This window comes from Malurus melanocephalus, unplaced genomic scaffold (assembly GCF_030028575.1).
Source record: "Malurus melanocephalus ecotype Western Australia unplaced genomic scaffold, MMel_1.1 scaffold_44, whole genome shotgun sequence".
NCBI classification, from domain to species: domain Eukaryota; kingdom Metazoa; phylum Chordata; class Aves; order Passeriformes; family Maluridae; genus Malurus; species Malurus melanocephalus.
This window is the reverse complement of record NW_026623276.1, coordinates 1,179,338-1,194,143: the sequence shown is the minus strand read 5'-3', so window position 1 is coordinate 1,194,143 and position 14,806 is coordinate 1,179,338. Positions and strand designations below refer to the sequence as shown.

Sequence of the window (14,806 nt, the reverse complement as noted above, 5' to 3'; positions counted from 1 at the left end):
TCTGGCCACATATTTGTAACTATGCTCTGAATATTATTTCTTAACAAGTKGGACAATAATGCACACAATTAGAGATTCAGTTCCAGATGTTCCTCTCCAATTTACACCTAATTTACCCTAATTCTGTCCTAATTCACACCCCATGATTGAAACTCTGGGGGGAACACTTTGGACAAGCTTGTTCTCAGGCCATAGAAGTCCAGAAATCACCCATTCACCTATATATGAGCAAGATATATATTTTGGCACCTTTCTTCTCTGCTGCTTCATCCTCCAGGTGAAGGATGCTGTGCCATTTAAATGTGTGTGGGCATGAACACAGACCCCTCCATGTCCTTTCCCCGAAGCACAACAGAAGCATTCCTGGTGCCTGCCTTGGGCACAGTGCCTCTTTCCTTATCCTTTTGATACTTAAATAACAAGACTTCTAAGTAATTCAAAAGATTTCTGTTGAAAATACTTTGGTTTATTACTATCATTATTGCAATTGTCCATGGAATAAATCAGGGTCCTGGTGTGTTAGGCACTTTACAAACACCAAAGGACAAAAGGGTCTTTTTTTTTTTCTAGTTTAAGTGTTCATTTCTACTCTTTTACCGTTTTCTTCATGGCCACACGTTCAGCAGACTCCCGGATCGCTACTTTCCTTGATTTTTTTTCATGGTGTTCCTCTTCAGAAGTTGTCTTGGCCACCTTGCTGACACTGACTCCTTCACCTGTGGCAAAAAGGTTCCTCTTGGCAACATACGCAGCACTTTCTTTAATTCTCTCTTCTTCAGTGTCTGTGATACCACTGATATTTACTTCTCTGAAAGAATTTTCAAAGAGCAGAATCTCATTGGGAAATGCTGACAAACAGTTCTTGCTACCAAGTTAACCASTGCAGTGGCCAACAGCCTTCTGCTACTACAGCCTTGTATGTATTCAAAGCAAAAACACGCAAGGGGCTCTGCAGAAAGGCTGAGTATTTCACTGTCGAAAGTCATGGCCATTTTCAGTGCCTCTCCCTATAAATATGCCATGCACATTTTCAGTTTAACCATTATCCTGCTGCAGTTCTTTATCTCCATCTCTGTAAAGATGAGTGTAAGGMATAACCATAGATCTGCAGTTATTAACTTGGAGCTGCAACATTCCCAACAACATGCCAAAGGGGCAGGAGATAATTGCAGCTGTATAATAATGTCCTCATTTGTGGTTTTTAAAAATCCCCCATATTACTGTAGTCAACAAAATGTTCTCTTTCATAGAAAATTCAATCTAATATTGCTTTCAGGAAGATAATGAAGGATTTCCTTGAAGCCCCCTCTTTGGGGTTTGTAGAGAGGTGGGACACAAAGAACTCTCAATGGGTGTAATCCTGTTTCCACACTCACACATGGATGTACCATTGATCCATATTGTTTTGGCACTGTCAGGACATTACAGCTACTCCAGTACTGCATATACAAGGAGAGTTCTTGACTGAAGAAGAAGCATTAATACCCTCCTGCTGAATTTTGTTACTTCAAGGGAGCTTTAGATAGAACACTGAAAAYAAATTCTGTTTAACTCCTCATTAAGTGCCATCTTGCAAGCTCTATAGAAACATCACCTCTCTTTCTCGAGTGCACTCAAGCACAGCCTTTCTTTTATCATAAAACACTTTTTACTACTACAAAGCAAAAGTATTAGGAATAAAGATTTTCTTTCTGATTTCTTTAATATTATTAATTTGATAGCATATCTYAATACCCAAGAAAATTTGGATTTAAGCTCACAATTAACTCTCCAGCCCTTTTCTGTGAAGGCAATTTGGTGAGAAGAAAGACAGTCAAGCAGTGGAATGTGCAGTAAACTTAATTAMATTTTAAAATTGCTGAAAAGACTAAAAATCTTTCTTAACAGCATAGAGCTTTGACCACCCTCAAACCCAACTTCCAGTGTTTCAGTCTGCTTTAAGAGGGTGATCCTTAAGAAATCAGTGAAACAATAGATTCCCTTCACTTAGGCACATCAGCTGCCCCCACAAAGATCACCTGAAACTGCAGATATATGGAAGAGATTTTTAAAAACAATTTTGAAAAATTGGTGTAATGAATATGAATACCGCTACCTACATTCATTTTAAATGAATCCATGGCATTTTTCTTCCATGGCAAACTGATACTATTTCCTCCTTAATTACAGTAATTAAGATATCAGCAACTTCACAGTATGGACTGGTTTCTCAAGGCATTAAGCATCTTTTGGGAGCTGATGAATATTCTCTGACTAACACAGGACTCATCCCCGTCATCTGCAGTTGTAATCCCCCAGATGATTTTGATCAGCAGTATTAAATATTTAGATTTTCTAATAATTTCTTCCTGTTATAATCTTAGATCAAAGAGAAACATGTTCCCTGAAATGATGAATGTGCTAAAACAGCAAACTGTCCTGTTTAAGAGTTGATTTTTACAGTCAAGTCTCAGGGGTTTCAGTAGAAAATCCTTTTCGAACAGATACAACCCCGAATGGCACACTCAAAATACCATTTTAAGGTTATCTGCCATCTATGGTCTTTTGGCACTGGCCTGTTATTGCAAATAGWACCATGAGCCACACAGTAACTTCAGCACTTATGGCATTACACCAAGCTCTGGGTATTGTCAAGAATACTTGCTAGCTGTCCATAATTTTCTCTTGCAAGGATTAGCCCAGGTGTTTAAGAGGATCAGCTGCAAAATGAATAATCTGAGCAAAGTAGTTTTCTACAGCAGAACCTGAGGGTGCCAAAATAGAACTAAACAATGGAAATGGTGACACATCACCTGGTGAAGGTCATCCAGCTCCAACAAATCCACAGAGAGATGACCTTTATAAATAATATTCCTTTGAGCAGCTATCTGCCCAWGGGAAACAACACATCAGTTTCACAGGGGAATTTGGGAATGACACATAGCATGCACATGGTTCAATGGGTTTCACCTGTTATCTTTGCAACAAAAATAAATATCTGACARGAATGTGGCATGCAATTCCACAGTCTTGGCGTGTGGTCATGAGCATGATGCCAACAGACAAAAGCCTAAACCAGATACCATTTCATTCTGTGTTGAGTTGAGCCTTCTAACAATCTTATGCTCTTTTTAACTAATTAAACAAACAAATGATGAAAATCAACAAGAAAACCCCAAAACCAAACCCAAAACAAAAAAAAAACTTACCCCGAACAAAAAACCCCCACAAAGCAAGCAAATGAACCCTCCACCCAAACCAAAATTAAAGCTTTTTGGGTCATTTCAGTGGCAGAAAAGCACACACAACTTTCTGAATTGYCATATGCAAAAAGTAAGATTGATACCAACAACAAAAGAGTAATAGTAACAATGAGGAAAGAATCTGACAGTATATTTTAATGTAGGATCCCAAATATTGCACAGGCACAAATAAATGAAGCTACACACCATCATATTAAGTTGAATATTATTGTATGAATTAAAAAAAATAAAATTTAATGATTTCTTAAGATTTGTTAAGATGTTAACATGATGTGCTTAGATCACAGAAGCCTGTAAAAAAGCTAAGTARTAATCAATGCTTATGTTTTTTAACTACTGCCCAACACTATACATTTTATTTATGTAGACTCAAGATAAAATAAAAAGGGAGGATATTTGTGCTTGAGGGCATGGGAGAGAGATGATGGTGAGCTGCAAATCTGCTATGTAAGTATGGCTGAAATACAAAAGTAGTGAGAAGCCTTGAGAATATGTTATCTCAAGTTTTGTGTGAGACTCACGTTTTTATGTGTTTCTTTCACAGAAGACACAAATGAAACTTCAAAGGAATTTTTTTAAAAGGCAACAGTGKGTTTCTTAATGTTGTTTGGATCAAAGAGCAATGAAACCAACTTAGGAATGTACACGGGGTGATAAAAAAATTACTCTGAAATAGTGGGAGAGAGTTCATAAAAACCAAAACCACTGGTCTCATCACAAAAGCATCACAAAAGCTCAAAAGGCCAGAGCAATAACATCCTCCACTGACAAACTGGAGCTCAGGTCACACAAAACCACAAGTTTGGACATAAAGCAGAAGTGCCATTGGATGCTGATTAAGCAGTAGTCAGAAAAGCACTGGCTCCCARAAATTACTTGGAAGTATCCCTTGAAAAATGCCTGGCTGCTGAGGGAAGACAAGTTGAAAGGAGGTTTCTGTTCAACTCCAGGTGGGCAAGAAAATTTTCTCCTGGCCTTTAAGCACGTAACAGTTTTCCACACTACACCATAATAYGCATTAATGTGAACAAGTGACTGTGCTGGAACTGCTGGAGGCTTCTACTAAAATCATAATGCCATACCCCAAAAAGGACAGGGGAGCCTCTTTGCTCATGTTGGTTCTGGCTGCCACATAAAGTTCACATTCAGCTTCACTGAGAACACCACTGCAGTAAGATGAATTACATCAGTAGTAACCATGCAGTAAATAGCACCAACACATGAGATCAGTAGGAATCATTACAATGGATTTGAACAAGCATTTGGTTTTATTCCAGGYTTTCCCTGTGCCAGGACAAGACATTAGCACGTTGTTTCATTGTTTTTATGTTTAATGCTTGGTAAGAGATGTTTGATTACAGCCCAAGCCGTCAAACCAAAAGAATAAGCTAAATAATGTGGACAACATGCTTGTCAGCTTCCAAATAAGCAGGGTTATAATTATATTTTCATTTCATAGAAAGCAGCCCTGACGATGTGTTCAAAACAAGGTCTGGACACATAAGTTCATTTATCCTTGAGCTGGATGATCAATGYCTGATTTTCTGCCAGTCATTTGACTACTCTTGGTCTTTTTACCATTCATGTGAAGTGCAAACTATCACCAATCTATCTATCACAAAGACAGATTAATGGATTTGTTATTTTATAATTTGTAAATAAAATGTAAGAAATAAGACACTAAACAAAATGAAGATGAACATACCGTCCTGTGAATATGGGCACTGAGTAGTCTATGGCTTCGTTCTCTTTGTCCTCCGATACCAAGCTCTGTTTTGCTCTCTTGGCTTTGGGACTCATCTTATAGGATTGATCCTCTATCATTAAATTGGAATTTTTCAGTCTGCAATAAAAAATGATATTGTTAAATTCAGGAAAAAAGCTGTTAAGATACACTCCAAAATACAATTGAAGTAAAATTTTTTTGCTGCCTTGTTTTGTTATCAGGAACTTATAGTTTTTAAAAGCAATAGTTCCAGAGTTATTAAACACATAACTAAGAGTACTTTTGACAGTCTCATCATTACAAACATAACACTGATGCCTTCTGATATTAAGTCTAAATAGGTAAACAATGTACCTGGTAGCAATGCACTTTTAATAGCTTATGGTTTCAGTAGTTTGTATACCAATTTTGATAGATCATGAAGTCACCAAGACTACTGGGTAATTCTAAAAATTATATGGGAACTCATAACCTCTACTTTTCCAAAATTTACAGTCCTGAAATTGTCTGGTCCTGAAACAAAATAGTGGTGTGCAAATATATTCACAGTAAKTATGYRTWTAAGCCTCTCTGYAGGAATTGTAGGGCAKGGCATTGCTCAGAAACCAGTGTTGGCATTGYTCAGAAACCAGTGTTGCTCTTCCATGCCAATCCAATCCCTTGGAAGAGAAGAGCTGGGTGAAGCAGCACCATTTAACATAGCACAGATAAATAGAGGATGAGTGAAAAGGAAGAAGAGCAAACCAAAAGGAAGGTTTCCCCCATTCCTCACCAGCCTGGGAGGGATCCTGAAGAATGTGAAGCATACTTGAGGCAATGATTTTGGGTTAATTTTTAAAACAGTTATAAATTGTGTAAACCAAGCTCCAAACACCCAGTCCTCCTTKGCCAAAACAACACACCTCTAATTCCCATATCTATGGAATATGCCAATTATTTGTCAGCCAAAGTATCTATTCACCTGTCTTGCAATGCCACCACAGAAAATTACAGGTGAGTCTGCTTCTGGGCTGGGGATTTGCCCACAMAGTGTGAGCTCYCTGCTWAYMYAKGCAGCCACAGAGGCAGAATTAGGGYTTCTCAGCAAGGCTCATTAKCCCTGCCATGTGCTGCTGTCAGGGATAACCTGCTTCCCACACCCCGGATGGCTTACACTGTGTCTGCACACAGCCTGCTGCACACACATCAGAACCCGTGCTAACGCTGGGCCCCTGAGAATGTTGCACATGCATGATGTAATATAATATTGTATCCTTGGGCTAATGTTTTCCTTAGGCTGCATCCCTGCAAAAGTACCACCACCAACACACGAAGAGTGCTTAGTTTCCAAAATACGTGCTAGTAATCTATCCACTGGGACTGTGTGTGAGATGACACAGGTCCACTTTCATTCTCCCATCTTTCCTTCCTTCCTTCATTTTGTGGTGTCCATCCCTTTGCCCAGACTGAGTTCTCTCCCTATGCAGTTCCTGTTAAATCAGACCCCCATTCTCTAKCTCTCTCACTCTCTTCCTTAATGAAATTCCTTGTGCTCCCCAGGCAGTACCATCACCAAGCCTGCAGCACTGCTGCCAAGAGGTGCTCAGAACAGGGGCTAAAAGCAGCCGTGCACTGCTTCTCCTCCCTTCCTCCTCCCCCTGTAACGGGGTTTCATGCAAAGGAAAGCACAGCCAGTGGCACACACTACAGGACTGGAGCCAAGGGTTTTCCATGTCAGGAACCACTGGGTCAGCCAAGGCACAGACCTACAGGAGAAATGCTGGAGGCTCTAGGTTCTGACACCAGGCACTGCCCAGGGCAGCCAGGGATGGAGCACAGGAGAGGCAAATCCAGCTTTGGGGACAGAAATCCAAGCAGAAAACATTGGGGAACAGTCCAGGCAGAGCACAATGAACAAACACACTGAAACCTGGTGTGCAATGGCCTTACTCCAGGGTTGGACAACGGTGTGATGCAATCCCTATGGCAAACCACAAATGCATTGGGAGAACTCACCAAAGTCATAAGAAACATCAAAGGCAAACTATTTTCATAATTTTTCTTAATTGAACTAGAGCCTGTAAGGAGCTGTAGATCTTTACTTAGGTGACTTTTATTCCTGCCCTATTTTAAAATGGGTCAAACCTGGAATTTTGACTCTGACTGCCATTAGATTTCCTCAGAGCTTTATGCTGAACCTGTTAGGAGGCCACTTGATTCCTGTCTGTTTCTAGATCAAAAAGGATCACAGTAACATTTGAACTTAACTTAAAATGTCAAGAAGTTTCTTATTTTCATGAAAAYAGTTAAAATGTGGTGAAAATTTCARCTCAGGCATTTACAGCACTGTTAAATCCAGACCAACACATTACTCCTAAAGGAGAGTTTGGCATTGTTGTCAGTTAGTTTTCATTTAAGGTCCAGATTACACACTCATGTAGGGAATTAATGGGAAGCATATAGAGTAGTTCCCATCATTCTCTGCTAAGCTTTTGGTGGATGTCTTCCCTGTGTGGTAGTGAGGGTTTCCTATCTTTCACTTATAATTGTCTACAATTATTGAAAAGGTAAGAATGAATTGCTATAGACTTTGTTTGGTGGCTGTTTTTTATTCAAGCACTCCAAGTGTTTGAAGTTGAACATCTCACCCTCATGACCATACCAGAGCACCCAAGTGGAGTTTTCTGATAGATATCCGAGATGTTCTTAAAATGCACTGCATAAACCAAGAGATGAGATGAACAAATTTGAAGCAGCAGAAAATATTCCTCCTTTTCAAATCCTGTAAGTTGCTTCTCTTGTGGCAGAGCTACTACGGAGGCTAGTAGTAACACATATTTAAATGGAGCTCTTCACTTGCTAAAATAACAAGTGTTAAACACTGTTCTATCATGAGGTTTATTTCCCTGTTTTCCTTTTGTGTTCTTACTATTTCTTCCTGTGCAACACAAGAACCAAATCCTGCCTCAAACCATTATTTAGACGGCCCAAAGGTGGACCCTGTTTCTTGAACCAGATTCTAAAATCTCGCCCTTTATTTTAAAATGTTCCAACCTTTTACCTGATATGTGGAACAGAATCTCCCCAGAGGAGAAGGAGCAGGGTATCAGTGCTCTCTAGTTTCATAGGGAGGAACGGTACCATGACCTTTWAACATCTTTCAGTCTCATTTGATATGCCCAGCTAGCATACGTATATTTTTTTCCAGGTCAGATACGATCTGTACTGGCTGATGAAGGTTGGTGACCCAAGCCTACTGTCCTCACTTCAGGGTGGTTTTCAGCATGTTAAAATATCAATGCCAGCATCTTTCTAGTTGCTCAGTAGAGTCACTGAGTTGTAAAAGTCACAGACATTGTCCTGTAGAGATGTGAAAAACAGATGTTATTAACTTTTCCCTCTAGCCCAACAGAAGAACTACAGAAAACACTATGCAGGGCACCTGAAACTCCCAAACAGATGTTTTGTTCTGTTTTGATGTCTTCTTCTCAGACAGAGGATACAAAGGCACTGTCCCTGTTTCTGTGCCTGAAAGGGACAGGTTTCCTACACTGCCCAAAGAGGGTGTGCACCCAGTGGTGTAGAAATAGTTCTGGGGGCACACCACGACACCCCATTCCTTACTTGTTTCACTCCTGCATGAAAAAGCATGTGTAAACTCTTTTACACCTCTACAAAATGCTATATCTTGTTGTAGGCAGAAAGGGATRATAATATAGACAATGGCTGCACCAGCTGCACCTGCTGGAGAAGCTCCATCAGCCAAGAGGCACTGTCCAGGCTCTCTTTTTAGCAGCTGCTTCTTTCCTAATACACAGTGTTTTAACTTACTGTAAATAGGAAATAGTGAATTGGCAAACCCAGTTACAAGAAAGGAAAATAAAAATTCTTTWCAGAAAATAACTCTTTAAATTCAACCTCTAAAAATGAGAAGTGCTCTCTGGTGACTGTATTCATTTTAAGTTGCTGACAGGTTTGTCATGAGCCCAGGCAATATTGCTGGCAATATTCCCTAACACAGCTTCTACAACGATTTTATTTGAAGGGGAATTGTTTCCACATGGCAGGTCTCATTAAAACAATTTCCTCACTTTGGTATGACACCTGGAAGCCAGCTTCTTAACCCTCACTGATAATAAACCAAAGGATGAGCAGTGCCAAGATCATGGTCTTCTCATGTTTCTGGAAGTGTATTATTTACTCGGCCTTGTCCCGATCCCCGTTACAATATTGCTCAGAGGAGCATTGGCTCTCAGTGGCAGTCTAATTAATTGCAAATTAGAAAGGCACCTCTCCTCTCTTTGCTGAATTCCACCACGTCTTCTCTGCTGTTTCGCTTGACCTGCAAAATCCGTGCAAATGCCTGAGCCACACCAGTAACTTCTGTTTTCCCCCTAAGCAGGTGTCTGGCCCTTTTGGTGGCAGATAATCCGTCTGTGACACAATGGGATTATCTGATACTGCTGGACAGGAGAACAGCACGTGAAAAAGCAGTGAAAGKTTGAGCAAAGGCAAATCACTGAGCTTCCACAAAAAAGAGTTAAAGGCGTTTAATCCAGCAGTCCTGCTTGACAGGCCTGTAGTGCTGTAAGCAGCTTTGGCAGATCTGACTCAAAGCTTCTCAGAAGCACACAGGGATGGAGCGCTGCATGGAAGAATTTTCCCACAGGAGTTAATCTGCCCCTACTGGCAGCTCCCAAGGATTGGATAGGGAAGAGGATAGAGGGCCACAACATCAGAGAGATACACATCCCTCAGGGGAAGCAGCACATGTCGCTTTTCCTGCCTCTGCTGAGGCCAAAGAAGTGCTTGGCTAGAGACAGTGGCTGGGGAGGGCTGGGTGTGAAGAGACAACCTCTGCATGGTGAGACTCCCTTTCTTGTGAGACACCAGGGGTTTGAGCCTTTGGACAGCTGCAACCAGAGAAGCTGCAAGCTTCCATACTTGCTCTTGATTTTGCCAGTTYTCATTTCTCTCCTTGTACTTCTTCAAGCTGTTGTGGTGTGAAGAAGACTTGAAATGTGGAGAAGGGACAGGACACTTGAACATGGAAATTTTTTTGTCCTCCTGAAAAATCAARCWGTGKYTCCTTCARGCTGCCTTTSTCCACGCTCTGGRCAYGTTTTCCACCCAAGCAAGGCTTCAATGTCAGAGAACCAGGTCTGGGTCAAGGTCTTGCAGRTTACCCAGTCCCTGGTCCTTCTCCACTGYTTTCCCCATGGTAAATTCCTCACAYAGCACTAACCACATGTCAACACTGCTGCTTCATTAACACTTTTCTGTACTGACTACAGAAARGGATAAGACTTAAATTTTGTGAGAACAGTAAGTTTAGCAGAASCTACTTCAGATGAAAATAAGAAGTGACCTGAATAAAACCCAGTGTTCGACTTTTTCTATTGAGCTTGATGGTATTTGCAAAACTATATCCATTATGCATAAATGTATATTTGATTCCATATTATATATATATATATATATAATATGGAATTATATATATATATATATATATATATATATATATAGGTAATATTCACTGATATGCAATCATCAATCGTTAGCTGAAAAAATTTGTGTAGATTTGGATTTGTGTGGATCCATTCTAGTTTCAAGCAAGCACTACTGTTGTGGTCACTGAGATAGAGCATTTCAATTCAAGATCTTTTCTACTTYTAAAAATTTAAAAGAGTTTGAAAATTCTTTTCCTTTTTCTTTTTTTTTTTCCTAGTCCATTCCTTTCATATGAATGAAAACAGAAAGTCYTTGATTTTCCTAATTTATTTTAGCAACGTTTTTTGTCTCCACATTACCCCTTGAAGTGTTTTGGGTTATCTGGGAAAGACAGTACTAACTTGGCAAGAATTCCTTCAAATTTGAACTACACTTAACTGTAGAATTGCATTTCCAATTTATTATTTTTAATATACTATTTTTTTCCACTTACCTCTGGCAAATTGCAGAAACAAATACCAACATGGAGGCTATATTAACCATAAACCCAAGTTAAATTTTGAGATTTTCATTCAGAAATATTGTCTTCCGTATTAATTAAGACAGATTGTGTAAGAGAGATTGGAATCACATGTGTCCCATCTCCAGAGTCCTTGTCTTATGTAGCAGCACTGAATTTCTCAAAGCTCCAACACAATGACAAGATCACAGAAATAGAGAAATTTCAGCTGAGACACTCTTATCTCTGATCATTCAACTGGCAAGTCTAGTACTAGATGTATGCAAATATGCTATTTAAAACCAAAAGCTTTTATCTCAAGCAAAACCTCAGGAAGCCTGGAAATGTTTTAAGTTCTCTCTCACCTAAGCAATTCAATTTCCTTAAGTATGACACTGCTTACATTAGAGTTCTTCTTGATGAGAACTTACAGGTTTCAGAAGAAACTCATATGACAACTGAAGTGCTTGTAACTGGGACTAAGAAAAGGGTTTTTTTTAACAATCAGTTTTCACAACTTGAAGTTCTTTTTTTTTTGTGGGACTTTTTTCTTCAAGAAGGGTTAGGTTCAGCAAGAGAGTGCAGGCAAAACTGCACTGCAGCAGAAATTTGGGATATTTCCCCTACCCAGCTCTTTTTGGAAGCATAACCCTCTGCCCCAGCATCCCCAGTTTTCTTCCCTTCACCAGCAGATTATAMATGAGGTTCTCACTGCTTCACTCAGTGGCTAATTATGTGCGCAAGTAAAATTGTTTCAACAGCAAAGCCTGAATATGACCCAGCCTATGACAACTATAGAATCACAGAATCATTAAGACCTCTGGAATCATCAGGTTCGGCCATTAACCCAGCACTGCCAAGCCCACCCTTAAACCCTTAAATGTGCCCCTAAGTGCCACATCCACACATTTTTTTAACACTTCCAAGAATAATGATTCCACCACTTTCCTGGTCAGCCTATTCCAATACCTGATCTCCCTTCAATGGAAAAAATGCCTCCTAATATGCAATCTAAACCTCCCCAAGTGCAGCTTGGGGCTGTTTCCTGTCACCTCGATGCCTGGGAGAAGAAATTGACTCACACCTGGCTACACCCTCCTTTCAGGCACTTGTAGAGAGTGATAAGGCCTCCCCTGAGTGTCCTTTTCTCCAGGCTACACAACTGCAGCTCCCTCAGCTGCTCCTCATAAGACTCGTGCTCCAGAACCTTCACCAGCTTTGTTGCCCTTCTTCGGACACATTCCAGCAGCTCAATGTCTTTCTTGCAACGAGGAGTCAAGTAAAGTCATTCACCTGAGCTGTAACAGCCTGAGGTTCAAATTCCTGAACAAAACCTGGCAGAGGTTTAACCCTGAATTTCCTGAAAAGCCAAGTGAAGGCTGGAATTACAAGATATTCTTTTCTGTGGGAAATTTAGTCTTTGCCTCAMTGGTTTTGGCTACARTTTCACCCCTATCCAYGGTCCTTGGAGGATTTTCAGTTTTYAAAATTTAAATGTTCTGSTGRGCRAGTTTTGATCAGTTCTGCTAATGATACTCTTAATTTTACAATAATGAAACAGCAAGCAGATGTTTTGGGCCATAATTTGTTGATCATTTCCTCTATTATTGACAGCTGCTCTAATCTGACTTWAATGCTTCCCTAATTTCTGTAAATCTCTGAGATATATGCATACAAATAATATAAGGCTATTATTTMAAAAATATTCCACTAATGTAATTGCTTGAGCAAGATTTATTATCTTAAATTAAAAAACAAAACAAAGCAAAACAAAAGCATACCATGGTATCTAAGCATAGATGCTCTTCTCATGCAAGATGGACACTTTGGTTTATTCCTATTTTGGAAATAGTATGCCTCAACCAATAGAGAGTGTGAAAATTTTAATTCCTCAAACCACTCAGCATTAAAGTGAAGCCATTAGGCCAAAGAAGAATTATTCATATATAGACACGTCAGGTCAAACTTGCATGAAGAGCTTTGTTTCTCTTACTGCTCCAACCTGGCCACATAAGACAGCCTCAACCCAAAACCTGTCTCAAMCCTTCATATTAAATTSAGCTGTACTAATCTGGATAAACAGCTTGGAAGAAGAGGTACCTCGTGCCTAACCAGTTTGGAGTGTAAATATGTCACCATTCTGCCACATCAGCATTGCTAGTGCTTTTCTTATGATCATCATCCAACCATCACAAATGAGTAAGTCTGACAAACCAAGCTGACCACAGTCCTTCCCATTGCCAGAGCCAATGGAAAACACCAGACCAGGAAACACATTAACACCAAGCTATAGAGAAACTTTACGTGGAAGAGGAGGAGAGTTTTGCCATTGTTTTCAATGGGAAGTGTCTGGACATTTTTGCACCAGAATGCTGTTTGTAATTTACTCACCCCAAACTGTAGGCTTCAGATCCCAGCCTGTAGGCTGCAGCCAGCTTGTTGATGGATTCAGATCCACGGCTGTAGGCAGCTGAGCTGGTGCTGAGCGCCTCCGAGTCCAGGCTGTAGGCAGCAGATCTCTTACTGTGCAKGGCAGAGTGGTCGTAGGCTGCGGATCCATAGCTGTAGGCTGCCGAATCCAGCTCGTAGGCTGAGGAGCCATGGCTGTAGGCTGCTGAGGAGTCRAGGCTGAAGCCTGCTGCAGACGAGTGGCGAGAGGCAGTGGAACTCCTGGCATAAGCTGCAGATCCTTGAGCGTAGACGGCCGATCTGCTCTTGGTTTCCTTTTGGTACTGGCTGACGGTGGACGACAGCGCTTTGTGGCGGTACGCGCGGTCGTAGTGCTCGTGGTGTCTCTGGTAGAAAGGTAAAGACATCATGGGGGCCTTTGAAKTTTGGGGTTCACTGTGATTTTCTGAATGGAAATAAACAGGATAATATCTGAAAAAGAACAGGTCAAACAAAGGCTTATTGTCAAGGAAACTCCTGAGTTRCCGTACAAATAATACACAACTTCACACAAACTAACACTGAGCTTGAAAAATCAGATGCAATCAATTTAGGGTTATCTTTTTATGATGTGGCTTAGATTTTCAGACAGGTTCATATTCAAGTTTCGAGATGCTCACGTCACCCATCATGACCAGAAAYCTTTGCACTCTTGTGTCTGTTCACCTGCTGTTGGCCTCCCTGCTACTGCAAACTATTGAAATTTTATGAACTCACTTTTTACTGCAAACTACTGAAACTCTGTGTGCTTGGCTTCTTCAGAAATTGTGTAACTAATTTTGTTCAATTACAATAGAGATAATAWAGCAATAAATTACTTTTAAAGGCATGAGCAATTCCAACAAAGCYATAAAAGCTGAAACAAAAATATAGGAACATTTCATTTATTTTTGTAATCCAATTTTCAGATTGAATTTAATGTTCCATTTATTATTACAATACTGAATTAAAAGACTAAGATTGAGAAGGATATCAGTTTTTCTTGAAATGTCCATTACATTGACTGTTTTGTATGTGAATACCAGGGTTCAATTTAACATGGTTTATCACTTATTATACTTTAACAGTTTAATCAGGGATACAGTCTGTGTGCAATGTGTAAAATAATATCATGTTCCTCAATCCAAATTCTTGTTTTTAACCTAGAATATCATGTTCAAGATTGCCAAGACCCTTCCTCCCAATGATAGGCCCATTTAAGTTTTAATTTGCACATCATTAGTAGATCGTTTTATAGTCACTTGTAGTATGAAATTTGACCAGGTGAGAGGTAGTTCCCCTCTCAAAATGGGATGRGAGTTGAGTGCAGAAAGAATTTCCCTGGTTTGTTTGTTTSTTKSTTTGTTTTAAAGTCAGCAATTCAGTCATTATTTTGCTTTTGTTTTATTTTGCTGTTGTTATAACTGACTTTTCCTACTTTGACATACAAGCTTGCCTTGARTAACYCATATRATAACCTTY

The 14,806-nt window shown here is 39.9% G+C and overlaps 1 protein-coding gene across 2 annotated transcripts in view; it reads right to left on the bottom strand.

The window, feature by feature from the left end:
• The window catches only part of MYOM1 (myomesin 1), a 69,627-nt gene extending 55,911 nt beyond the window's left edge, over nucleotides 1-13,716 (bottom strand). For both annotated transcript variants that reach the window (XM_057364900.1, XM_057364901.1), the window contains exons 1-3: nucleotides 13,289-13,716; nucleotides 4,948-5,085; nucleotides 598-808 (exon numbers count right to left, since the gene is read on the bottom strand). In XM_057364900.1, coding sequence (XP_057220883.1) covers nucleotides 598-808; nucleotides 4,948-5,085; nucleotides 13,289-13,716 — 777 coding nt within the window. The remainder of the gene's footprint in view (nucleotides 1-597; nucleotides 809-4,947; nucleotides 5,086-13,288) is intronic.
• Between the last annotated feature and the right edge of the window lie 1,090 nt (nucleotides 13,717-14,806).